We start from the raw sequence: 27,317 nt of genomic DNA, 5'->3' as shown, positions 1-27,317 counted from the left end.
ATCATAATATGATTGAATTTACTATAGGACCCATACAGTATAGACAGGCTGTCTGGCTTAATGCATTATTTTTTGATATTGCTAGTATGTGTAGTGTACCCACTTCATTTGTAATACTTATTTTTCCAATCTAATCATTGAACATGTATTGTAGGAGCCGTTAGTTAATAACATGCATTTAGGCTACTGAATAAGAGGACTCATGTCCACTTACTATCAAACATGTTGAGCTTTTATTTTGAAAAAAAAACGAGGACTTGTTGACGTCATTTTTAATCGACAGAAGTGACCCAGAATCCATTGCGCCCAAAATCATGGCTGGTGTTCTGAAAAAGGTACGAGTGGAGGTCATGTTATGATTATGATTTTGTGAAAATGTAATGTGCTTCGGCTAATTCAGTTAGTTCCCTTTCACTTTACAATTGATATGAGCTTTGTCGCTTTCTATTGACAAGCAACTTACATGGCTGACACGATGCGAACTCAAAGCTACATGGCGTTGTATCCTTACGTTCTGTAATGTTCCGCCTTCCTTCTGAATGCCGTATGACTATTTTACTCAGGAGGTTACTAGCTAACTTGCTAGCTCATTGTGTGTAATATTTTCCCCAGACCACAGGCTTGGTGGGACTGGCCGTGTCTCACAACCCTCATGAGGTGAGTCCCCAGTAATGACCATAATATACAGCTTTAGTAGTTGTGTAGCTGGTGTAATGACCATAAACGGCAGTAGTAGACCACAACTACTTTTGTCTTTAAATGTAACGTTTGTGTGTGTGTGTGTGTGTGCCCTCAGCGCCTGAGGATCCTGTACAGTAAGATCCTGGCGTCTCTCCAGATCATCCCTCAGGACGCAGCCTACAGAAAGTACACAGAACAGCTTGTCCATGACCGCTTTGACCTTATCAAAGCTGTAAGTTACACTCACAGCTAGACCAGGGTCAGGTTAAGTTTAACACAGTAGAAAACCCTTCCTACCAGCCCTCATTGCGACTGATTTCATGTATTAGCTTAAACTTGTATGAACCTCTGTGAGGTTATCCCCTTATTGACTTTTATATTTGATATCATGTTACGAGATATTGTTTGGGATGGCATCTGTGTGTTTAAATCCATATAGATCATTTTATTTTCTGGCTTCATTTCAATGGAAAGGAGCCTGATGTGGAGAAACTAGAGAAGAAAATCAACTGTGGACAGATCGAGGAGGTCATTCACCAGGTACAGAGAGGAGCCTCACACTCTTTTCATTGCTTTGTATCTTCCTCCTAGAGTTGCTTTTTCTAGCCCGGTTTATACCTGGTTTCAACATGCGTCCGTTGTCCTGATCGTGTCCAAATTCGGGTTGGGCCCACATTTGTTGACAGGTGTAGACAATCAAAAGACACATTGTGATCTGATTGTGATAATTTCTTACTGACCACCTCTGGAGGTAGTCGATGACACATCTTGTGCGGATATCCTTGAAGTGGATACCTAAAAATGGTCATTATCGTAAGAGTAGGGGTGTTAACCCCCGGTGTCCTGGCTAAATTCCCAATCTGTCCCTCGGGTACCTAATCATCCCCAGTTTACAATTGTCACATTCATCCCTCCTCCTCTCCCCTGTAACTATTCCCCAGGTCGTTGCTGTAAATGAGAATGTGTTCTCAGTCAACTTACCTGGTAAAATATAATAAAAAGTGTAAACAAATCCGGACAACGAAAGCGTATACATTTGGCTAACGTCACGGTTGTCCCGGCCTCTCAAAAAAAAAAAAAGCAAACCGACCAGTTGAATTAAGATCATGGTCTTTACAAACCAAGTGCCAACTGGCACTGTGCGTCCAGCGCCGATTAAAATTGGAATATAGAAAAATATGTTTGACATATTGTCCCGAATGAAAGAAAGGGTTCTCCTGTTCTCACATCCAATGCCAGCGCAAAATCAGATGTTTGAAAACATCATAGGCTACAGAAAGGCCAAGGACTGTAATACCAACATTTAAACGGAAGTAAAAATGTATTGGCAGGGTGGTGAATAGTCTTTCAGTTGCTATAGCAGATATGAAAATAATAGTCATATTATAATGCAATCCTGTTCAGATATCAATAAAGTGCAGAAGATGTCCAAACTGATGCGTAAAGGCGCATAGCTTTTTGTAGCCTAAGTATGAGCGAGGCTACTGTCCAATAGGCTAATGTGGGCTTAAATTAAGATGGACTCTTCAGGCTACTGTCCAATAGGCTAATGTAGGCTTAAATTACGATGGACTCTTCAGGCTACTGTCCAATAGGCTAATGTAGGCTTAAATTACGAAGGACTCTTCAGGCTACTGTCCAATAGGCTAATGTAGGCTTAAATTACGAAGGACTCTTCAGGCTACTGTCCAATAGGCTAATGTAGGCTTAAATTACGAAGGACTCTTCAGGCTACTGTCCAATAGGCTAATGTAGGCTTAAATTACGATGGACTCTTCAGGCTACTGTCCAATAGGCTAATGTAGGCTTAAATTACGATGGACTCTTCAGGCTACTGTCCAATAGGCTAATGTAGGCTTAAATTACGATGGACTCTTCAGGCTACTGTCCAATAGGCTAATGTAGGCTTAAATTACGAAGGACTCTTCAGGCTAATGTAGGCTTAAATTACGATGGACTCTTCAGGCTACTGTCCAATAGGCTAATGTAGGCTTAAATTACGATGGACTCTTCAGGCTACTGTCCAATAGGCTAATGTAGGCTTAAATTACGATGGACTCTTCAGGCTACTGTCCAATAGGCTAATGTAGGCTTAAATTACGATGGACTCTTCAGGCTACTGTCCAATAGGCTAATGTAGGCTTAAATTACGAAGGACTCTTCAGGCTACTGTCCAATAGGCTAATGTAGGCTTAAATTACGATGGACTCTTCAGGCTACTGTCCAATAGGCTAATGTAGGCTTAAATTACGATGGACTCTTCAGGCTACTTTTAGATTGACACTTTGTTCCTTTATAAAGCCTTTGCTTTACATGCTTGCTCCTTTGCACTTTTTATAGATTGCTGCTTTTATCCATGCATTTTCATAATTTGACCACGCGTCTTGCTATCAAATCAATGTTATTAGTCACATGGGCCGAATACAACAGGTGTAGACCTTACAGTGAAATGCTTACTTACAAGCCCCTAACCAACAATGCAGTTTAAAAAAAATATGGATAAGAAATAAAAGTGTAAAATAACAATAGCGAGAATATATACAGGGGGTACCGGTTAGTTGAAGTAATATGTACTACTATGTAGGTAGAGTTATTAAAGTGATGATAGTAGATAACATTAGCAGCAATGTAAAAGGGGGGTACAGGCAATGCAAATAGTCAAGAGTCTTATGGCTTGGGGGTAGACTCTGTTTAGAGGCCTCTTAGACCTAGACTTGGCGCTCTGGTACCGCTTGCTGTGCAGTAGCAGAGAGAACCGTCTATGACTAGGGTGGCTGGAGTCTTGGACAATATTTAGGGCCTTCCTCTGACCCCGCCTGGTATAGAGGTCCTGGATGGCAGAGATCTTGGCCCCAGTGATGTAATGGGCCGTTCGCACTACCCTCTGTAGTCCCTTGCGGTCAGGATGCTCTCGATGGTGCAGCTGTAGAAACTTTGAGGATCTGAGGACCCATGCCAAATCTTTTCAGTCTCTGGAGGAGGAATAGGTTTTGTCGTGCCCTCTTCGACTGTCTTGGTTTGCTTGCACCATGTTAGTTTGTTGGTGATGTGGACACCAAGGAACTTCAACCTGCTTCACTGCAGCCCCATCGATGAGAATGGGGGCTCGGTCCTCTTTTTCATGTAGTCTACAATCATCTCCTTTGTCTTGATCACGTTGAGGGAGCGGTTGTTGTCCTGGCACCACACGGCCAGGTCTCTGACCACCTCCCTATAGGATGTCTCGTCGTTGTTGGTGATCAGGCCTACCACTGTTGTGTCATCGGCAAACTTAATGGTGTTGGAGTCGTGCCTGGCCATGCAGTCATGAGTGAACAGGGAGTACAGGAGGGGACTGAGCACGCAACCCTGAGGGGCCCGTGTTGAGGATCAGCGTGGCGGATGGATTGCTACCTACCCTTATCACCAGGGGGCGGCCCGTCAGGAAGTCCAGGATCCTGTTGCAGAGGGAGGTGTTTAGTCCCAGGGTCCTTAGCGGATTGATGAGTTTTGAGGGCACTATGGTGTTGAACGCTGAGCTGTAGTCAATGAATAGCATTCTCAAATAGGTGTTCCTTTTGTCCAGGTGGGAAATGGCAGTGTGGAGTGCAATAGAGATTGCATCGTCTGGATCTGTTGCTGCGGTATGCAAATTGGAGTGGGTCTAGGATTTCTGGGATAATGGAGTTGTGAGCCATGACTATCCTTTCAAAGCACTTCATGGCTACAGATGTGAGTGCTACGGTTCAGTAGTCATTTAGGCAGGTTACCTTAGTGTTCTTGGGCACAGGCACTATGGTGGTCTGCTTAAAACAAACTCGGACAGGGAGGTTGAAAATGTTGGTGAAGACACTTGCCAGTTGGTCAGCGCATGCTCACAGTACACGTCCTGGTATTCAGTCTGGCCTTGTGAATGTTGACCTGTTTAAAGGTCTTACTCACATCGGCTGCGGAGAGTGTGATAACACATTCTACCCAGAACATGTTGAGGTACCGTTAGTGAATTATCAATGATTGAGGAAACTAAACCATGGTAATTCTCCCAGCATGTCACTTTTTTTGTATTCCTTTGGTACCGTTTAGGCCTATACTAAAGTTGACTTAATAATGTAAAGATAATGGATGTAAGCAATGATGCGTAAAGAACAAACCTATCCAGACCTGTTTGGATAATGCGTTGCGCCATTCAGAGATGGACTTTGTATCCGACTCTAACTTAACCGGTTTGTTTTTACTGTGTGCATTAGGGCTTAGTCATATTTGTATTTATACTGTGCAATAATTGTATTTTGTATACGCATCCAGATTGTTTGTGGGGGTGACGTTTTTAGGGATGGGAGAGATTCTCTGAATATTTATTTGTATGGCTGCTGGACAAGTCGAGGTTATCGGCACAGTAGTCCGTTACGCCCAGTCTTAAATCGTTGGATAACAAAAGTAGGCTCTAATGATGAGTTTAAAACGATTGATTATAAAATCGCGTCTTTTATACAGCTTGTGTCATAATGGTAGGTCGGATTAATATGCATACAGGGAGGGACCGGGGAATCTGGTCACAATAAGGACAAAGTGGGCAGATAAGAATCACTTTTTATTACTGTGTGTAGACGCATGTCGATCTGATCACGACAGCCATGTTAATGCAAGGTGTAACCACGGCTACTGAGACATTGTTGTTTCTTAAACTATTTTGAAGCATTCAAAAACCTCCCGCATACTGTCTCTCTTCCCCATTTATCCTACATCCCTTGCCTTATCTGACCCACTAGTTTCCTCTTCCCTCCAGGCGGAGTGTGAGTTGGCACTATCCAGGAAGATGGCAGAGTGGAAACCATGGGAACCACTGATTGAAGAGCCTCCTGTCAACCAATGGAAGTGGCCTGTTTAAAGACTACTTCCTGTATTTATCATATGTCTGTTTGTGTGAATGTGTAAGTTCTTCATGCTCCATTCACAATGAAGCATGCACAAATAAAGCAGTGGAAATATTTTCCCTATCCTTGTAAAAACTCATCTTTGACATTTTGCCTTGTGGGTACTGGGTGATACATTTAAAAAATAAAAATTCAGACAGTTTACACAACTCAGCCAAACCAAGGAGAATGAATGGAAGTTAAAAATATACTATTTATTGAAAAACATGCCAATCCAAATTGTGATTGTGCTCACTTATTGCAAAACGATTAGCTACCCGATAAAACCGCATTTAATATACCTCCTTTGAGAAAGGGTGTCGTTCTATCCTAATGTACCCCACATATTTAAAGCTGTTCAGTCAAAGTTAACTTAGAAATATAATTGGGTAAGATTGGACAACAGAAGTCAAAACTGGGATTCAAACTGACAACCGTGTGGGTCGCAACCTGCGTGTAATGCACCTGTGGACAAGATTAGGACACATGCTGCATATTACGAGGTATAAACAGGGCTCAAGATTACAAGCCTTCCCCAGGGAGCCCTCTTATCAGGCACAACAACTTGTTTTACTTCTCGTTTTATTATAACCACAACCATAGAGCTTTAGACCCACAGTACATCATTAAAGACAGAACATATGAACAGTTGTATAGGCCAGACAGGGCTCTAATCAATCCATATCGCTGAAGTGTTATATTTAGCGAGCTATTAATCTAAAGGTAGTTTACGGCAAACCCGGCAGGAACATTGCATTTAAATTACGCGGAATTTCCACCATATAGATTGAAGAGCCCTTAGATTAGGTTAACTATTATTAAAGTCCTACCATCAATCATTCCTTATAATGATAATTATTGTTCACAATAAAGCATTTAATAGAACAAAATGTGGTTAACCAGTAAAGCCCCTACCAATAACTAGCAAGCATTTATTTCCCCGTTCAATAGTATGAAACACAGGTAACTTCCCCCTTGTGCTGCCCTCTGTGGCATAGTTATAGAATTAGCAGAACAGAAATGTGCATACAACATGGTGTGTGGCGTTCCATTTGGAATGTTTGAATTGCTCCTTATCACATCCACAGAAATGGAGCAACCCTTAAGTCATATCAATAATGGAAACTCCTGTTGGGTGGACCATTAAAAAGGCTTGTTCATAGCCATGTCTGTTCTACAAATTCTAATTCTATAGTCATAACATTCATAATATCTGGATGTGTTCTTCACGGAGCCATTCTCCATGCCCATGTGAAACGCACAGTTGCATCATGGGAGCGGTAGTTCCCTCAGGTCCTGGAGTCCTGGGCTCCGCTGGTGGCCCTCTGCAGCAGCTGAACCATGATGGGGTAGACGGGGGCGAACTCCTTCCCCTGACGAGCCCTCACACTCTGCATGTAGGCTTCCAGAGCACCCCTAGTACACACAGAAGGAGATGGCGTTGCTAAAGACACACTAACTGATGGGAATTTCATCACTTTACCACAAGAGGGTGCTCACTCACTCCTCAGTGATACCAAACATCCCACCAGCGGTCTCAAAGGCTGTAAGACTTTTGTCATTCTCCTGCAGTTACCTAATGAGTGTGAGGCGGTCTCTCTCTGAAGGGTGGTCATCCAGCCACTGGGAGTAGCGAGCGATGGACCACTCTGCTCTCTGTGGAAGAGGGATACATTTGTACAAAGTTAAGATAAAGATGACAGTTGGAATCAGTATAGATAAGTGTGTATATAGCAGTTTGTAGGTACACTATAAGACCAAAAATATGTGGACACCTGCCAGTCGAACATTTCATTCCAAAATCATGGGCATTAATATGGAGTTGGTCCCCCCTTTGCTGCTATAACAGCCTCCACTCTTCTGAGAAAGCTTTCCACTAGATGTTGGGACATTGCTGCAAGGACTTGCTTCCATTCAGCCACAAGAGCATTAGTGAGGTCGAGCCCTGATGTTGGGTGATTAGGCCTGGTTCGTGTTCCAATTCATCCTAAACGAGTTCGATGGGGTTGAGGTCACGGCTCTGTGCAGGCCAGTCAAGTTCTTCCACACCGATCTCGACAAACCATTTCTGTATGGACCTCGCTTTGTGCACGGAAGCATTGTCATGCTGAAACAGAAAATGTCCTTCTCCAAACTGTTGCTACAAAATTGGAAGCACAGAATCGTCTAGAATGTCATTGTATGCTGTAGCGTTAATATTTCCCTTCACTGGAACTAAGGGGCCTAGCCCGAACCATGAAAAACAGCCTTGGACCATTATTCCTCCTCCACCAAACTTTCTCCTGGCATTCGCCAAACCCAGATTTGTCCGTCGGACTGCAAGATGGTGAAGAGTGATTCATCACCCCAGAGAACGTGTTTCCACTTCTCCAGAGTCCAATGGCGGCGAGCTTTACACCACTCCAGCCGACACTTGGCATTGCACATGGTGATCTTAGGCTTGTGTGCGCCTGCTCGGCCATGGAAACCCATTTTATAAAGCTTCCGACGAACAGGTCTTGTGCTTCAGCACTCAGTGGTCCCGTTCTGTGAGCTTGTGGGGCCTTACCACTTAGCGGCTGAGCCGTTGTTGCTCCTAGACATTTCCACTTCACAATAACAGCACTTACAGTTGACCGGGACAGCTCTAGCAGGGCAGAAATTTGTATATATGTACCTGGTGAGGTGATTTGAGCTCAGACGGTGCTCTGGTGAACAGGAAGTGTAGCAGGGTGCTGTATGGAATCAGATCCCCCACGGCTGGACTGCTGGCTATCAGCTCACTGTTCTGGAACAGCAGGGGCCTTACAAAACACACACACACACCAGCTACATTGAGGTAGCCTAAATAACGTGTTCATTGTGTTACAGCATTAGCCTTTACCCATTATCTTTAAACCATTACCCTAGCGTCTAAGTAGAGGCAGACGGCAGGGAGACTGAGAGAATTACAGCTCTCTAACCCTCCAATAATGACTAACATCTTCATTAAGAGCCACTCTCACTCTGGAAACTACCGCTGCTATTGAGGCGTTCCCCATCTCATCAAAGGTTTACCAGGAATAGGTTGTGCATAATAACTGATGTAATAACTATGCATAACTAATGCGTCATACATGTGTAACAAGCAGTGATGTAATAACATACCTGAAAGATCTCAGCAGGCGGTAGGGTTTCCCCAGCTCAGACACTCTCCTACAGAGAGGGGCGACGGCCAGCTCCATCTAAAAACACAGAAGAAATAGCACAGTGAGAACACGATTATAGAGTTACTTGGTGAACTTCAAGATGCACAGAAAAACCCGAGAGACAGACAAACAGCGAAGGAGAGCTGACAGGCAGGTACGGAGAGAGATACCGATCATACCCTCACATACAACCCTCACATACAGCCCTTCTCCTCACCTGAGCGAAGTCAGCCGCCAATCTCATCTTGCCTCCCTCCCCTAGGGGGCGCAGCAGGCTGGCGTGGCGGATGAACAGTGTGATGCAGCGCTGGGCTATGCTCTCTGTGTTGTCGTATATGAAGTCGACACACTGGAAGTGGCGGAAGTAGTCCGCCATCACGCGGCCCACGAAGCCCTGTAGCTCCCGCATGTACAGAGAGCAGGGCACGTCCGGCTTCCCCGGGGTGGACATAGACCTGGACACAGAGACAGAAATAGAAATATCTGTCTGTGATTGCTTACATAAGACCGCACCACAACAAACAGTGCAAATCCTTCAACGCTTATGCGCACGCACACACACACACAGGTTAGTATAGGCCACTGACTAAAGGTCTGACTCATAACCTTGAACCTCAGGCCATTAAGTGACTACACACTATACCTATGTGTGTGTGTGTGTGTGTGTGTGTGTGTGTGTGTGTGTGGGTATGCGTGTGCTGTGAGTCGGCTAAGTCCCAGCAGGGCCTTGTCTGTGTAAGTTCAGAGAGCGGAAAGCAGTCTAGTCTGTATTCAGAGTGCTGAATGTCAATCTGAGCTCTCGGTCTCTGTATGTATGGCCGTGACAGAATAACCAGCGGGTGCCAGGGGCCGATAACATTTAGCCAGCGGCAGGAGGCTACAGTACTGACGCAGGGACCCTTTGTGTGGCTCTGTCTAACGGGACCCTGCTAGCTGTGTGTGTGTGTGTGTGTGTGTGTGAGTCTGTGTCATGACTGCAAAGCCCCAAGACTAACTGAGTCTACAGGTCCATTGGGAGCCTCTCAATTGTACAGAGACGAGTCTGGGTAATATGAATGGACCACGGCATGAATGGAGGGAGAATATCTGAATGCAACTGTAGAGGGTTTAGAGATGAAGGGTCCCTAAACTTTTTCACTCAGGCCCCCCTTCCAGCACTGGGAAACATCCCTCGCCCCCCCCCCCACGCTGCGCGCACCACAAACTGTTCACATCCCTCTTGTTGGCCAAGAGAACACTTTGCAGGTTTAAAGCTTATTTCCTGCAATTCTACACATTTTGCCATATCTAATGTGTACTCGTGTGATATTTGAGTGACTCGAACACTACTACAAAATCTATGGGCTAGAAAACCTAGCCAGAAAACGTTAGCTGACATGGGCTAGTTGATCTGTGCACTTCTGACCAAGTTGTAAATCGCTCTCTAAGGTATGACAAGACGTATACTGATGATGCACTACCCAATGGAGAAATGTCACCTTGTGCACCTAAGAGGGTGCGCCCCACAGTTTGGGAACCACTGGTCTAGACCATAAAGACCCTGTTAAATTCATTCCTAATTCTATAGTCTAGACTGGTTCTACCTGTGTGTGCACACATTGACAAGTGAGCTGCTGGTCTCACAGCTAGGTTCCACAGGGCATCCATGGATGCTTGCTGATTCAGACTTGACCTTCTTACAAAATGAGACCTCCCAGCCTTTTTTATCACGTCAATATCGCCGCTGTGACTCGAATCCTGCAACAGCTACTCTGCCACTGTGTCCCTATGGCTATCTGGGAGACGGTCAGTGGGGTCAATGCCTCAGGGAGACTTGGATGGTAGCGTGACTAAGAGTTCACTCAGAGGACGTGTGTGTGAGGAACAGGGTGTGTGTGTTAGAACTAGTTTTACGATGGTCACTGCAAGGAGCTCCCTCTGCACAACACAAGAGCAAGAGTGTGTGTACAAGTGTATTTGTTGGGGAGAAAGGGGGCAGGGGTGAGTTCAGCCACTTAGCCACATTGTGTTTATCTGACCATGAAAAGGTCATTTGGACAGGGGGCTGAAGAAACAACGCACACAGGATTCTATACAAGAGCAGAGCGGTGTGTGTAGAACAGTAGATAGCCTGAGGATGTGTGTATGAGTGTGTAAATGTCAAGCTCAGGGGAAAGAGAGAAACATTTTGTAAATGTAAATTAGCAACAGATGCTGTTTGGTGCCTGGTGAAACAGAGAGACAATCAGATAATAGTATCACAGACAACGTATTGTCACATATAAAGCTCTGTAGCACTATGTCACCAAGCCCACCTGTAAACATGACCCTTTAAACAACTTAAACTCCAACCGTACTCCTAGAACGTTACAACTAGCTTGAGGAGTGTGGTGTCTTAAAGTGTGTGTGTGTGTGTGTATACTAACCCAGAGAAGTCTTCCTGATGCATAGTGATGATGATGGCTTCTATGGAGTCACTGACCGACAGCAGCAGAGGCTGTACTGCACTGGCCATCAGAGCCTGTACTCCCTACACGCACGCACACGCAAGAGAGTGCATCATTTAACAAGGCATAAGACGGGTTGTGTGTCACAACTCTGAAACAGCTCAGTCAGACAATGACATCTCAAATATCAGTGGACACACAATGATGAACTGAACAAACAGGAACATAACTTCTTGCATCTGCAGGCCAGGTACATAGCTGAAGGGCACAGTGCCCGCAGGGACACACCTGATTCACTTAAGTCTGCCATTGCCTAGCAACCCAAACAGACTGGTGGTCTTGGCTTGCATGAATGCGATTTGCTGATAAGCGGACGTTTGCAGTGAGCTTTAGGATAGGAGCTCTGTGCATGTGACATGTCAGACGAGAGAGGAAGAGCGTGTGTGTATGTGTGTGTGTGATGTTCGTATTTGTGTGTGTGTGTGTGAGACTGTGTGTGTGTGTGTGTGTGTGTGTGTGTGTCGGTCGCGGGGTTCGGAGTGGGGCCGCCAGTTTATCGTTCGCTCCATCTTTAGATCAATCTAAACTCAATAGACCTGACCCAGTGTGTGTGTGTGCGTTTGTGTTTGTGCCCGTCAGCTAAGCCCCTGCCAATGATAGATAACCAGATCTCTGTTCAGATCTCCTCTCTAAACTCCTTCACAACAAAGTTAACAATGTCCCCTCCGCTGTGTGTGGTGTGGGGGATTGGCGGAACGCAGAGAGAAACAAGCCTCCGAACATTTTCCCGGTTACAACAAAATACCTTTGTGAGAAAAAGCGAGTGATTGCCAAAGAAGAGTCTACACACTCCACTCAGTGTTTACCGTTTTATCTTCCAGAATGAGATGCATCAGAAATAGCAATGTTTTGTTTGGTTTCCATAACTCAGTTCCAAGTTCCAAAAGTGCCCATTCAAACCCCATAATGAAAAGTCAACAGCATAATCCACCACCATCTGCACATCAGATAGAATGGAGAGAAAAGGAAGAGGGGAAGACTAGAGAGGAGAGGAGGAGGAAATCAGCAGAGAAGAACGATAGAGGAGAAGAGAGGAGAAAACTGTAGAGAGAAGTATGGGAGGAGACGAGTGTCTGTCTTACCTCCAGTGAAGCAGTGAGAGCATGTTCAGCAGCCGGAGGACATGACCCCAATCCTGATATCACCTGAGAACACACACACAAACACACACAAAAAAAGGTCAAAGGTTAGGTTACAGTGAAACCTGACAAACACTATTCGTCTTTTTTCCCCACATATCCCTCCCATATTCTTATTACATATCCCTCCCATAACGGTTATTACAGCATTTATCCTCCCTCCTTGCTCTCCAATCCTCCACGTCCCTCCTTCCATCCCATCCTTCTCCCACCCTCCCTCCCTCCTAAAATAACCAGCCGTTCTTGCTGAAACGGCCTCACTGCTTTCAAATGGTTACATTTTGACAACCTCCCAGGCCACTAAATATTTGATGGCAGAGTAATCTCCTTTTATGCCACTATTAATCACACAGGCCCCAGCACCAGGACACATCATACATCTTTAATGGGCCATATGAAGGAATACGTTTCCCCCATCTCTCCCTCTAACTCTCTCTGGTTCCCACTTCCTTGCTCTCTCTTTCTCTGCCTCTCTCGACATCTGACTCCCTTCCTTGTCATCCCTCTCGCTCTCTTTACTCTTCTCTCTCTCGCTCCCCTTCTCTCTCTCTCTCCCCTTCTCTCTCTCTCTCTCCCCTCTCTCTCTCTCCCCTTCTCTCTCTCTCTCCCCTTCTCTCTCCCCTTCTCTCTCTCTCTCTCTCCCCTTCTCTCTCTCTCTCTCTCCCCTTCTCTCGCTCTCTCCCCTTCTCTCGCTCTCTCCCCTTCTCTCGCTCTCTCTCCCCTTCTCTCGCTCTCTCTCCCCTTCTCTCGCTCTCTCTCCCCTTCTCTCCCTCCCCTGCAGCTAGTTTACTTTGGGTGATGAGATACATTAACTCTGGAAATAATTGGTTGTCAGCATTTTCCCATCAAACCCTTGTCAGATGACCAGCACACACACGCACACGCACACACACACACTCTTCTGCGTGAACTCGTAGTCACGCTACCATCCCAGTCTCCCTATAATATGTAATATAACATGTAAAACATAACGTAGCTGTGTAAAACATAACGTAGCCGTGTAAAACATAACGTAGCCGTGTAAAACATAACGTAGGCGTGTAAAACATAACGTAGTCGTGTAAAACATAACGTAGCCGTGTAAAACATAACGTAGCCGTGTAAAACATAACGTAGCCGTGTAAAACATAACGTAGTCGTGTAAAACATAACGTAGCCGTGTAAAACATAACGTAGCCGTGTAAAACATAACGTAGCCGTGTAAAACATAACGTAGCAGTGTAAAACATAACGTAGCCGTGTAAAACATAACGTAGCCGTGTAAAACATAACGTAGCAGTGTAAAACATAACGTAGACATGTAAAACATAATGTAGACATGTAAAAAGAACACAAGTGAAATGTGTTGTGTGTGTATGATCGTGTGTGTGTTACTTTAGCAACAGCCTGGTGTAGTCTGTAGAGGGAGTTGACCACCGCCATGTTCCTCCTCTGACCTTCTGTTAGAGGCCCTATCACCTGACTGGCATCCCCCTGGGTAGATAGCTGGAGAGAAAGAGAGAGGAAGGGAAGGATGGAGGGAGAGAAATAGAGGAAGAGAGAGAGAGAGAGAAATAGGTGGAGAGAAGAGAGAGAGAAAAAGTCAGGACACCTGTAGTACTCAACAGACACACAGCAGCAGTGAGAGCAAGGGCACACCGGAGCCAGGATCCAGCTCCCACTGCTATAGCAGAGCATGGAGGGGCCCGGGAACAACACATACAAATGGGACAGGAGCCAGGATCCAGCTGTAGTAGCAGTTTGGGCTGCTGTCTCCTGGCCATGTTCCACAGACAGATAGGGACACCTCACCACCTCTCACCTCAGAGGTGATAACAAGCAGGTCACACACACACCTGGGGAAATTAGAGGCTCCCTATCTGACATGGCCATCTCAGGAAGACGAATAGAGAGGAATTGGGGCCATCTCAGGAAGACGAAGAGAGAGGAATTGGGGCCATCTCAGGAAGACAGAGAGAGAGGAATTGGGGCCATCTCAGGAAGACAGAGCGAGAGAGAAAAAGCGAGAGACAACATGTGCAAAGTGGTGCCATAGCAACGGTCTAAAAATGGCAAAGCAACAGTTAACTATAGCTTTAGAGTATAGTTGTGTGGATGGCAAACACGCACACACAGAGGCGCACACACATTGACATTCATGACACATGCACGTGCCCACACACACGCACAGAGAGGTGTCAGGATACCAGCACCGAAGTAGCTTCCTGTTCACACCTGAGTATGTCTGTGTTTGTGTGAGTGAGTGTATGAGAGTGACTGTAGATCAGGCCTGTGTGTGTCGCATGTCAGTGTGTGTCCGAGTGTATATTTAGAGCTTGGGGTGTCTGTGGAGGAGGCTCCAACCTACTAATAAAACTTAGTTAGTCACTGTTAACTTAGAAGCATGTTTTTGTACCCTTCCCATTGATGAGCATTTTTATTTAGTTAATCAATTTAGAATAAGGCTGTAACGTAACAAAATGTGGAAAGGGGAAGGGGTCTGAATACTTTCCGAATGCACTGTAATTAGAGGGTTGTAGGCATAAAACAAATAATAATAATATTGAAGTAAAAAAAAGTTTTTAAAAAGTAACCAATTCAGACCTTTACAATTAAGTTAGCAGACTTCATGAGTGGGTAATGAAGACAAATAAAACAAAGATGATATGATTGCTGTAGGACCAATAGCACTTAATCCATTATCTTAATTCATTATTAGCAATATACTTTAAAAGACCTTAAACCAAAATGTGCCATCCTTTAAGTGCTCTATACTCTTTACCAAAAAACAAGAAGAGGGCATGTGCAAAAAGCCTATACTCTTATATAATAATTCATCATTGCCTGTAGGGAAAGTCCTCCCTGGGAGATACATTCAGTAGCCTAAGCCGAGGGAGACAGGAATCAACAGGAAGAAAAACAAGCAAAAGCTAAAAAAGTTATTGTGTAGTAGCCCAAACTGGGATAGCTAACCCATATGTGTAGTTGTCCAAATAGATTCAATCTTTTTTTACCTCCCCTTTTCTCCATCATTTCGTCATATCCAATTATGATCTTGTCTCATCGCTGAAACTCCCCAATGGGCTCGGCACAGGCAAAGGTCGAGTCGTGTGTCCTCCGAAACATGACCCACCAAACCGCGCTCCTTCACACCTGCCCGCTTAAACCGGAAGCCAGCCGGACCAATTTGTCGGAGGAAACAGTGTTTAACTGACGACTGAAGTCATCCTGCAGGTGCCTGGACCGCCACAAGGAGTCGCTAGAGCGTGATGAGCCAAGTAAAGTCAAGCCAAGTCTTTTGGGGTATGCCTGTGTGTCCGCCAGTAGTTGAAACTGACAGCTCTGGGGCATTCAACATGTCAACCTCTCACAAATACAAGTAGTGATGAAGTCAATTGACATGCATATTATTAATGTTAGCTCTCTGTGTACATCCAAGGGCCAGCCGTGCTGCCCTGTTCGGAGACAAAACTAGGGCCTGTAGAACCTGCCTTGTTGATAGTGCTAATAAGAAGATAGAGCTGCGCTTTATTATGGACAGACTTCTCCCCATTTTAGCTACTGTTGTATAAATATGTTTTGACCATGGAAGTTTACAATCCAGGGTTACTCCAAGCAGCTCAATTTACACATTATTTATTACAAGATGTAAGTGAGTTTTAGGGTTTAGTGAATGACTTGTCCCAAATACAATGTTTTTAGTAAAAAAATAAACTTATTCCTTGCCACCCACTCTGAAACTAACTGCAGATCTTAGTTAAGTGTTGCAGTCATTTCAGTCGCTGTAGTACAGTTGCTGACTTGTATAGTGTTGAGTCATCCGCATACATAGACACATCTTAGTTTGGATCTGGATACTGCTTCAAGCTCATTTCTGCAGCATTAGTAAAGATGTGAACGATAAATGTTGATGATTTCATTCCTGTGCTGTTTGTATGATAGCCTGATCCAGGTTGCTGGCACTGGTTACAGTTTGACGCTTTTTCTTAAATGGTCAGTTTGATGATAGCCAGTCAATATTTAAAATCACCCAGAACTTATACCTCTCTGTTTATATCACATATATTATTAAGCATTTCACACATTATCCAGATACTGACTGTTAGCACTTGGTGGTCTATAGCAGCTTCCCTCAAGAATGGGCTTTAGGTGAGGCAGATGAACCTGTAGCCATATTACTTCAACCGTATTTAACATGAGATTCTCTATAAGCTTTACAGGAATGTGGTTCTGAATATAAACAGGAACACCTCCACCATTGGCATTTCTGTATTTTCTGTAAATGTTATAACCTTGTATTGCTACCTCTGTATCAAATGTATTAACTGAGTGAGTTTCAGAGTCAAAACATGAATGTCATCTGTTAACAGCAAATTATTGATTTCAGCAACCTTGCTCTTTAAAAGTGCTTTCTTCGCAATCTTAAATTAGCATGCCCCATTCAAAAAATGTAGAACTAACAACAGATATAGCCCTTGGTTCATCCCAGATTTGACTGCCCTTGACCAGCACAAAAACATCCTGTGGGGTTCTGCATTAGCATCGAATAGCCCCCGCGATATGCAACTTTTCAGGGAAGCCAGGAACCAATATACTCAGTCATAAATTTGCATCCTGTAGCACTGATTCCCAAAAAGTTTTGGGACACTGTAAAGTCCATGGAGACTAAGAGCACCTCCTCCCAGCTGCCCACTGCACTGAATCTAGGAAACACTGTCACCACTGATAAATGGGTGAGAGCCAGGGTGGACAGATGTGTCTCTACACATCTTTTATTTATTCATGTTCAGGTCAACTCTACATTTTGAAGACTACATTAGTAGGCAGGAGGAACCACTCACAGACACTGTGGCTGTGTCCCTAATGACACCATATTCCCCATATATATATAGTACACTACTTTTGACCAGAGCCCTATGGGTCACTAACCCAGCCCAACCCATTGATTCATAGCAGGGAAATTCGGAATGAACACTGACGACTATGGGCTGAGAGAGACATGCTCGGTCTGACCGGTCTGTACTATTCTACCCCCCTCTATTCTCTTCTCCTCCTCCCTGCTCATCAAATCAAGTCAAATCAAACATTATTTGTGACATGCCCCCGAATACAACAGGTGTAGACTTTACCGGGAAATGCTTATTTACAAGCCCTTAACCAACAGTGCAGTACAAGAAGAGTTTAGGAAATATTTACCAAATAAACTAAAGTTTAAAAAATTATAAAAATCTCCCCTCATATCCTCTCCTTGCGCCCACTGACACTCACTGCCATACAGGGCTGCCACTTAGCCACAGAACAGGGTTTGACTGATGAACAATTGGATGTTGTGGTGACCTACCAGCTGCTCAGACTTGACACAGAAGAGCTGGACGGTCTTGGCAGCGTTCTTGGCCACTGCCAGAGTCAGACTGGTGTCTACCGATGCCACGTTCAGCTCACTGAGGACACACACATAATAATATAACATGTAGGACAATGGAAAGAACAGGATCAGGGCAGGATCAGCAAAAAAAGTGAGATGACCAACAGATGTAAGAAATAATATTTCTGCTTTTTTTCTGAGAATTTTGTCTGAGTAGGGAACAGTGTTTGTGTAGGTGTGTACCTGGTGATGGTCTTGATGATGCTGTCCAGTTCGTCGTGGGAGGGGGGGTTGCGTCCCCCCATGGGGAACACCAGGTTGATGGGGTCAAACAGACGAGACAGAGACTTGGAGAGGTACGCTGCCTCGTAGGGCTGCAGAGAGTCCTTCAAAGCCTTCTCTGGACTACACACAGACACATGTTATTTATCTCATGAATGTGTTTACAAACTATATACAGCGATGGTTCATTATTTTCCTGGTTTTAAACAAAGTTCTACATTTGGGAACATGCCTACAGGCCAGATTATCGGTCTATTTACACATCTCACACACACTGATCTAGACCCACAGCGAGCGCACAGTGGACTGGTCTGTGGCGCTGGAGCGAGATGAAGACATCAGTAGTGACAGGCTCTGGCAGGCCTACCCTCTCTTCCAACTCTCTCTCTCCCTTGCGCGCTCTCTCGTTTCTCTCACACTGATGAAATAGGGAAGAGGTAGAGAAACCAAAGCTAACATCAGCCTGTAGGGCCATCAAGCTTGCACACACACACACACACAGCTATATGCACTTCTCCAGCAGCGCTCCAATCTTTGGTTCATCTGGCCAGTCATTTTATGCACCACAATTCATCAGACAGGGCGCTTATTGATTAATGGTGCTCTCTCGTTAACTGAAATGTAGCTCAATGAGAACAATGACGACAAGTGCCTTTCGCACACGAGCAAATGTGCATTCAATGTTTGTTCTCCATCTCATCACCACTCCTCTGAATGATTTTGCTCCCTCATATACCTCCCTGTGTCAACCAGCCGATTCATCCATCTCTTCCCACCCTGTCACTTCTCCGTCTGGGCTTTTTCACACCACCTCCTTTCATCCTATTCCCTCACTTTATCCGTTCTGCAGCTCTCTATCAGCTTGTTAGTGTACCCTCTTTCCATGCACCTCTCTCCCTCCGTCCGTCCGTCCATCCATCCATCCCCTCTCCCTCCCTTCATCCCCCTCTCTGCCCAACCACAGCAACAGACACCTTGAGTAACAGAGGCAATTTGGCCCACAGCAGCGCCCGTAATTACAAGTTTAAACACTGAGACGACACACAACACACAGGCTGACAGCTCTACATCAGAGAGCAAACAGAGAGACGAAGCGAGAAAGAGGGTATGGGGTAGAGCGAGACAGGCAGAGCAAGGAAATGAAAGAGAGGTAGAGAGCGGGACGGAGAGAGGGACCCAAGAGAGAAGAGAGTAATAGAGAGAGGGAGAGAAAGAGATTTAATGGAGTCAGGGAGATAACCTGGGCCTGCTCCCAGTGGCTCTCATGTACCCATGGTTAATCAACACTGACTCAACTTGACTGAGTGCCAGGGGGATAACCAGCAGGGCCAGGCGCTGTAACCTGGCACAGGATCTCCTACTGGGAAACAGGGAGCAGCAAGGGCCCCTGGCTGGGCCTGGAGCTCCACACCATTAGGTTAATGTGTGACTCATATCAGGCTCCAGCAGTTACAGACATACGCTATAGTGTACAGGAGCCATTTCCACCTGTCTGGTCACCTAGCCATCACAACACAATTTAAACACTCAAGGTGTTCGCATCTGTCACAAATATAGTTGCTTATTCCAGACATCTACCGGCAGGATAGGGATATGTCAGGCCTGAAGTTCCCCCAGTAGAGAGGGCCTACGTCCCAAATAGCACCCTATTCTACGGCTGTCCCTGACAAAAAAATATATATATCTTGGTCGACGAGAGTAGTCTGTTCTTTAGAACCAACGATTGTTCGAGATTTTAAAATGTGTATTTTACCATATATAAAAACCATATATAAAAATCAAATCAAATGTTATTTGTCACATGCGCCGAATACAACAGGTGAAGGTAGACCTTACCATGAAATGCTTACTAACAAAGCCCTTAACCAACCATGCAGTGAAAAAAATATTTACTAAATAAACTAGAAAAATAAAATCTAAAAAGTAACACAATAGGGCCTCCCAAGTGGTATAGTGGTCTAAGGCACTACATTGCAGTTGCTAGCTGTGCCACTAGAGATCTTGGTTAGAGTCCAGGCTCTGTCGCAGCCGGCACAATTAGCCCAGCGTAGTCTGGGTTAGGGGAGGGTTTGACAGGCAGGGATGTCCTTGTTCCATCGTGCTCTAGCGACTTCTGTGACAGGCCAGACGCATGCATGCTGACACGGTCGCCAGGTGTTCCTTTGTTTCCTCCGACACATTGGTGCGGCTTCCGGGTTATGCGGGCATTGTGTCAAGAAGCAGTGCAGAAATTGGGGAGAAAGTAAATACAAATATTTTACCCCTTTTTCTCCCAAATTTTGTAGTATCCAATTGGTAGTAGTTACAATCTTGTCTCATCGCTGCAACTCCCGTACGGACTCGGGAGAGGCAAAGAATGAGAGCCATGCGTCCTCCGAAATATATATATAAAACGTAACACAATAAAATATTGAGGCTATATACAGGGGGCACCGGTACCGACTCAATGTGCAGGGGTGCAGGTTAGTCAAGGTCATTTGTACATGTAGGTAGGGGTAATGTTACTATGCATGGACAAGAAAACAACGAGTAGCAGCAGTGTAAGAACAAAGGAGGCAAATAGTCCGGGTGGCCATTTGATTAATTGTACAGCAGTCTTATGGCTTAGGGGTAGAAGCTGTTGAGTAGCTTTTTGTACTTAGACTTGTGCTCCGGTACCACTTGTCGTGCGGTAGCAGAGAGAACAGTCTATGACTTGGGTGACTGGAGTCTTTGACAATTTCTTTGGCCTTCCTCTGACACCACCAAGTATATAGGTCCTGGATGGCAGGAAGCTTGGCCCCAGGTATGCACTACCCTCTGTAACGCCTTATGGTCGGATGCCGAGCAGTTGGTGATGCAACTAGACGGTGATGCAACCGGTCAGGATGCTCTCGATGGTGCAGCTGTAGAACTTTTTGAAGATCACGGGACCCATGCAAAATCTTTTCAGTCTCCTGAGGGGGAAAAGACATCGTCATGCCCTCTTCACAACTTTCTTAGTGTGTTTGGACCATGATAGTTTGTTGGTGGACACCAAGGAACTTGAAACTCTCGACCCGCTTCACACAGCCCATCGATGTAAATGGGAGTGTGTTCGGCCCTCCTTTTCCTGTAGTCCACGATAATCTCATTTGTCTTGCTCACGTTGACAGAGAGCTTGTTGTCCTGGCACCACACTGCCAGGTCTCTGACCTCCTCTCTATAGGCGGTCTCAGTTGTCGGTGATCAGGCCTACCGCCGTTGTGTCTTCAGCAAACGTAATGATGGCGCTGGAGTCATACTTGGCCACACAGTCGTGAGTCAAAAGGGAGTACAGGAGGGGACTAAGCACGCACCCCTGTGGGGCCCCTGTGTTAAGGATCAGCGTCGCAGTTGTGTTGTTGCCTACCCGTCAGGAAGTCAAGGATCCAGTTGCAGAGGGAGGTGTTTGGTCCTAGGGTTCTTAGCTTAGCGATGAGCTTTGTGGGCACTATGGTGTTGAACACTGAGCTGTAGTCAATTAACAGCATTTTCACATACAGTACCGGTCAAAAGTTTTAACACTTACTCATTCAAGGGTTTTTGTTTATTTTTTACTATTTTCTACATTGTAGAATAATAGTGAAGACATCAAAACCAAAAAATATATTTTAGATTCTTCAAAGTAGCCATCCTTTGCCTTGATGACAGCTTTGGACACTCATGGCATTCTCTCAATCAGCTTCACCTGGAATGCTTTTCCAACAGTCTTGAAGTTCCCACATATGCTGAGCCGGCTTTTTCTTCAGTCTGCGGTCCAACTCATCCCAAACCATCTCAATTAGGTTGAGGTCGGGTGATTGTGGAGGCCAGGTCATCTGATGCAAGACTCCATCACTCTCCTTCTTGGTCAAATAGCCCTTACACAGCCTGGAGGTGTGTTGGGTCATTGTCCTGTTGGCAGAAAAAAATTATAGTCCCCACTTATCGCTGCAGAATGCATTGGTTAAGTGTGCCTTGAATTCTAAATAAATCACAGACAGGGTCACCAGCAAACCACCCCCACACCTTGGCCCAAGCAAGTCCTTTCCTTTTATTGGTGTCCTTTAGTAGTGGTTTCTTTGCAGCAATATGACCATGAAGGCCTGATTCACACAGTCTCCTCGGAGCAGTTGATGTTGAGATGTGTCTGTTACTTGAACTCTCTGAAGCATTAATTTGGGCTGCAATCTGAGGCTGGTAACTCTAGTGAATTTATCCTCTGCAGCAGAGGTAACTCTGGGTCTTCCTTTCCTGGGGCGGTCCTCATGAGAGCCAGTTTCATCATAGCGCTTAATGGTTTTTACAACTGCACTTGAAGAAACGTTCAAAGTTCTTGAAATCTTCCAGATTGACTGACCTTCATGTCTTAAAGTAATGATGGACTGTTGTCTCTCTTTGCTTATTTGAGCTGTTCTTTCCATAATATGGACTTGGTATTTTACCAAATAGGGCTATCTTCTGTATAGCACACCTACCTTGTCACAACACAACTGATTGGCTCAATGCATTAAGGAAAGAAATCCCACAAACAAACTTTTAACAAGGCACACCTGTTAATTGAAATCCATTCCAGGTGAGTACCTCATGAAGCTGGTTGACAGAATGCCAAGAGTGTGCAAAGCTGTCATCAAGGCAAAGGAGAAGAATCTAAAATCTAAAATATATTTTGGTTACTACATGGATACGTTTTTGGTTACTACATGACTCCTTATGTGTTATTGAATAGTTTTGATGTCTTCACTATTATTGTATAATGTAGAAAATAGTAAATATAAAGAAAAACCCTTGAATGAGTAGGTGTGTCCAAACTCTTGACCGGTACTGTAGGTGTAATATAGACACCCTATGTTTGAATAAAACCAACTATACTGTATGTAGGATACTTTGCCTGATGCTTTAGGCACTGAAATTAAAAATCAACACACAGAAATGACTAAAGAGGGAACAAGAGACCAATATAGCCTAATAAAACCTGTTCCCAACCCGACCCTCTTCCTCCCTCTGGCCTTCTCAGATTCTGCCATTATGCTCCTGAAGTTGCTGATAATAGGCTACACCAGCGGTCGGAAAGTTATCATACCATTTCTACTGATCTGCGTGCCAGTTCTGATTTTCAAATGCACATTTTTGTGGAACAGTTTTGTGGAACATTTTATTCATAATAAAGTCTTCACATCTCAAAATCAATGTCATGTGGTTAATCAAAATTATATCTAAATGAAAATTATACAAATTCAACTTCTATTGCCATAGCCTACATAAAGCCAACAAATAAAAACACTGTAGGCCGTAGGTAGAAAATATCCTGATAAAAATAAATGTCCTATAAACCACATTTGCTATTGCATGGCCTGTCTGCAAGGAACTTGAAACATGGTATCAACTTAACTTAGGTCCAGCCTGAAGCTCACACTAGCAATCTTGTAACATTGTATAAAATACAGTTGAAGTCGGAAGTTTACATACACCTTTGCCAAACACATTTAAACTCAGTTTTCACAATTCCTGACATTTAATTCTAGTGAAAACTCCCTGTCTTAGGTCAGTTAAGGATCACCACTTTATTTTGAGAATGTGAAATGTCAGAATAATAGTAGAGAGAATGATTTATTTCAGCTTTTATTTATTTCATCACATTCCCAGTGGGTCTGAAGTTTACATACACTCAATTAGTATTTGGTAGCATTGCCTTTAAATTGTTGAATTTGGGTCAAATGTTCCGGGTAGCCTTCCACAAGCTTCCCACAATAAGTTGGGTGAATTTTGGCCCATTCCTCCTGACAGAGCTGGTGTAACTGAGTCAGGTTTGTAGGCCTCCTTGCTCGCACACACTTTTTCAGTTCTGCCCACAAATTGTCTATGGGATTGAGGTCAGGGCTTTGTGATGGCCACTCCAATAGCTCGACTTTGTTGTCCTTAAGCCATTTTGCCACAACTTTGGAAGTATGCTTGGGGTCATTGTCCATTTGGAAGACCCATTTGCAACCAAGCTTTAACTTCCTGACTGATGTCTTGAGATGTTGCTACTACATATCCACATAATTCATCATGATGCCATCGATTTTGTGAAGTGCACCAGTTCCTCCTGCAGCAAAATACTTTTGTACCCGTTTCCTCCAGCATCTTCACAAGGACCTTTGCTGTTGTTCTGGGATTGAGTTGCACTTTTCGCAACAAAGTACTTTCATCTCTAGGAGACAGAACGTGTCTCCTTCCTGAGCGGTATGACGGCTGCGTGGTCCCATGGTGTTTATACTTGCGTAATATTGTTTGTACAGATAAACGTGATACCTTCAGGCATTTGGAAATTGCTCCCAAGGATGAACCAGACTTGTGGAGGTCTACAATTATTTTTTTCTGAGGTCTTGGCTGATTTCTTTTGATTTTCCCATGATGTCAAGCAAAGAGGCACTGAGTTTGTAGGTAGGCCTTGAAATACATCCACAGGTATACCTCCAATTGACTAAAATGGCATCAACTATTCTATCAGAAGCTTCTAAAGCCATGACATAATTTCCTGGAATTTCCCGAGCTGTTTAAAGGCACAGTCAACTTAGTGTATGTAAACGTCTGACCCCCTGGAATTGTGATACAGTGAATTATAAGTGAAATAATCTGTCTGTAAACAATTGTTGGAAAAATGACTTGTGTCATGCACAAAGCAGATGTCATAACCGACTTGCCAGAACTATAGTTTGTTAACAAGAAATTTGTGGAGTGGTTGAAAAACTAGTTTTAATGATTCCAACCTAAGTGTATGTAAACGTCCGACTTCAACTGTATGTGAGCTCTGGACAGACAGACAGACAGAGCTGTAGGATATTTGCGCAAGGGATAAGAAGTAATCAGGTAGGTCTTTTTTTACACATTTCCACCGGATCAGAGCATGAGATTTTTACCCCTTTCATGCTGAGTGGTTATCGAAAGAGAGAGAGAGATGGAAAGATTTTTCAAATAGGCTACGTTGAGGAACTATTGTCATTCACAACGGATGTAAAAACAGACTTTGTTTACTTGCTTTTTGAGACAAAGAAAAAATGACTTTCAGATGTACTATTTCCAATTGTCTTAACTCATCATCACTGTGGAGATGATGAGTTAAGACAATTGGAAATAGTCCATTTGCTCGCAGGCCAGGTAGCCTAGTTCTATGTGTAATCAGGTGCATGTCCTAACTCAAGATTGACAGGAGCACTCCAAACAAAAGACAATGAATAAATTGACAACTCGTAAATGGAAAGAAATAAACCCACATTTTCCCTCACAAGTGTAGCCTAGATTGTGCACTCCTAAATAGACAACGGTAAGACTAATATTAATAATATATTGAATCTATTAACAGAAATGACCGTAACAAAACAAACATAGATTAGAAATGATAGGAATTAACTGTAAATGTACTACTGGTGTGCCATCCCCGCGGCCTCTGCAATGGATTAGTCCAATCAGACAGGCGTGAATCATACCAGTGTCTCATGTGCCATAACAGTTTTTGTATATATTTGTCAATGCTCAACAACAAAAAATGTAATATATCGGGCGACCAACAGCCTATCGACCAAACAATCGACTAAATGGGGTCAGCCCTACCCTATTCCCTATTTAGTGCACTACTATTGACCAGGGCAATGGGAGGGTGAGTCTGGTCCAGCAGGACTCTATAAAACTCTGATGTTGACGTTTCTTTATCAATCGTTTTCTTCTACTGTCCTTCGATCGTTCTCTGTTCTCTCCACTACAAAGCCCTGTCTCTCCTCAGAGAGGTGCCATATAGCTTGCTCCCGTCAGATAGCTACTGCCCTCCGTGTCTTCATTCAGCTACTTCTTATACACTCACACTGGAGGCCTTTGGAAAAGCTCTCTCTCCCCCTTCTTTCACTCTTTCTGGCACTCTGCCCACACACATACACACTTTATCTCTAACTCGCCCCCTCCTCCCCCATCATTGAGCACTCTAAAATATAGTAGGTTTAATGGACGTTTACTTTCTGCTCCATCCATGCATACCAATCAGTGTGCTAGCTGTGACCGGTTCTGTGGTTTGTTTTAATTGCTAGTGGTCTCCCATATTTAAACTCTCCTACAGCTTTAGTACTCTGTATAAAGAGATAGAGACTTTACATTCTGAGATTCACCACGTATCACAGAATGTGTGTGTGAGAGAGAATCTTCATACTGAAATTATTTCTGTCAATCACAGCAAGCTGGGTCAAATCCCCCACTGGTTAGTCAAGGTAAGGCTGTGTGTGTGTGTGTGTGTGTGAGAGAGAGAGAGAGAGAGAGAGACTCATCCCGAACCGGTCGATCATTGAGTAGGATGTGAAGAGGCAGACTGCATACTGTAACAAAGCCGAGAGTGTGTGTGTGTATTCGTTCACTTCAGACTCACTCGTAGTCGTGTTTGGTTTGTGTGAAAAGGTCCTGGTTGTCCATCTCTGTGGTGGGCAGGTCCATGGCGGTGTCCAGCCCTGCGCTGCTCGATATCACCCCCTGGATGCTGGAGCTGTACTGCTGCAGCCGACGCCACAGGTCGTTATAGAGACGGAGAAGCTTAGGGTACTCTCCCTCTAATGCCTGCTTGAGGAAGGATGAGGCTGGAGAGGGAGAGAGAGAACGAGAGAGAGAGAACGGGGTAGGGGTGAGGAGGAGGTCACAAAAAGAGAAGGATGGGAAGGAGGACGAGCAGAAGAGTGGAGCCGTAAAATGTCACCTTCTGTGTTTTAATGACTGCAAAGGTAAACATCTGCTTTGATGCACACTAACAGTCTTTCTGCTCCCGTGAACTAGAAACATCACATTATCCCTGATTACCAGACTAGAACATGGATGAAGGGATGAGACTGAAACAGAAAGACTATCCTGATAAAAATAAAGCAAAATGAAATAAATGGTGACATTTTCCCGCTCATTATTATGTTAATTACCTGACTTTGCGAGTGATTTGTTGCTCGTTAAGGGATGATATGCAGATTGTTTTAATGTAGATTGATTTGGTGAATGCATAATATAGTGTTTTATAATGATTCATACAGGTTTGAACTGAAGTACTTTCAGGCTCTCGTATATTTTTCCATATGCTAATTGAACCAAAAGGTTATTTCACCATAAGAGAAAGAATAAGAGGAACAAAATTGAAGAATATTTGGAGGAGTGCAGGGCACTGGTACAGAGACAGATGGATAGAGAGAGAAAGAGAGAGCCAGCGAGACAAAGACAGAGAGAGAACGAGGAAGGAGAGATATACTGGGCCTGTGCGGATTAACTCCGTATTGACCAGTGAGAGTGAATGAGGAGCATCATTAACAGGTGATAACACTGTACTGTGTTAGAGCAGGGATCAATAG

The 27,317-nt window shown here is 44.3% G+C and overlaps 2 protein-coding genes across 2 annotated transcripts in view; one reads left to right on the top strand and one right to left on the bottom strand.

The window, feature by feature from the left end:
• Positions 1 to 223: 223 nt before the first annotated feature.
• Positions 224 to 5,671, top strand: LOC109896747 (NADH dehydrogenase [ubiquinone] 1 alpha subcomplex subunit 5-like). The gene is made up of 5 exons (XM_020491078.2): positions 224 to 335; positions 613 to 657; positions 797 to 913; positions 1,156 to 1,221; positions 5,447 to 5,671. The coding sequence occupies exons 1-5, from the start codon at positions 315 to 317 to the stop codon at positions 5,546 to 5,548; spliced, it is 351 nt and encodes a 116-aa protein (XP_020346667.1). The 5' UTR covers positions 224 to 314; the 3' UTR covers positions 5,549 to 5,671.
• A 92-nt stretch (positions 5,672 to 5,763) lies between these two features.
• Positions 5,764 to 27,317, bottom strand: part of cog5 (component of oligomeric golgi complex 5) — an 89,864-nt gene continuing 68,310 nt past the window's right edge. Inside the window, exons 12-22 of the mRNA XM_020491075.2 lie at positions 26,363 to 26,567; positions 17,953 to 18,114; positions 17,686 to 17,785; positions 13,740 to 13,850; positions 12,309 to 12,371; positions 11,146 to 11,249; positions 8,958 to 9,195; positions 8,700 to 8,776; positions 8,230 to 8,356; positions 7,150 to 7,229; positions 5,764 to 6,989 (exon numbers count right to left, since the gene is read on the bottom strand). Coding sequence (XP_020346664.1) covers positions 6,863 to 6,989; positions 7,150 to 7,229; positions 8,230 to 8,356; positions 8,700 to 8,776; positions 8,958 to 9,195; positions 11,146 to 11,249; positions 12,309 to 12,371; positions 13,740 to 13,850; positions 17,686 to 17,785; positions 17,953 to 18,114; positions 26,363 to 26,567 — 1,394 coding nt within the window. The 3' untranslated portion in view covers positions 5,764 to 6,862. The remainder of the gene's footprint in view (positions 6,990 to 7,149; positions 7,230 to 8,229; positions 8,357 to 8,699; positions 8,777 to 8,957; positions 9,196 to 11,145; positions 11,250 to 12,308; positions 12,372 to 13,739; positions 13,851 to 17,685; positions 17,786 to 17,952; positions 18,115 to 26,362; positions 26,568 to 27,317) is intronic.

This window comes from Oncorhynchus kisutch, linkage group LG9 (genome assembly GCF_002021735.2).
Source record: "Oncorhynchus kisutch isolate 150728-3 linkage group LG9, Okis_V2, whole genome shotgun sequence".
Classification (NCBI taxonomy): domain Eukaryota; kingdom Metazoa; phylum Chordata; class Actinopteri; order Salmoniformes; family Salmonidae; genus Oncorhynchus; species Oncorhynchus kisutch.
This window is presented reverse-complemented; position numbering and strand designations above follow the sequence as displayed.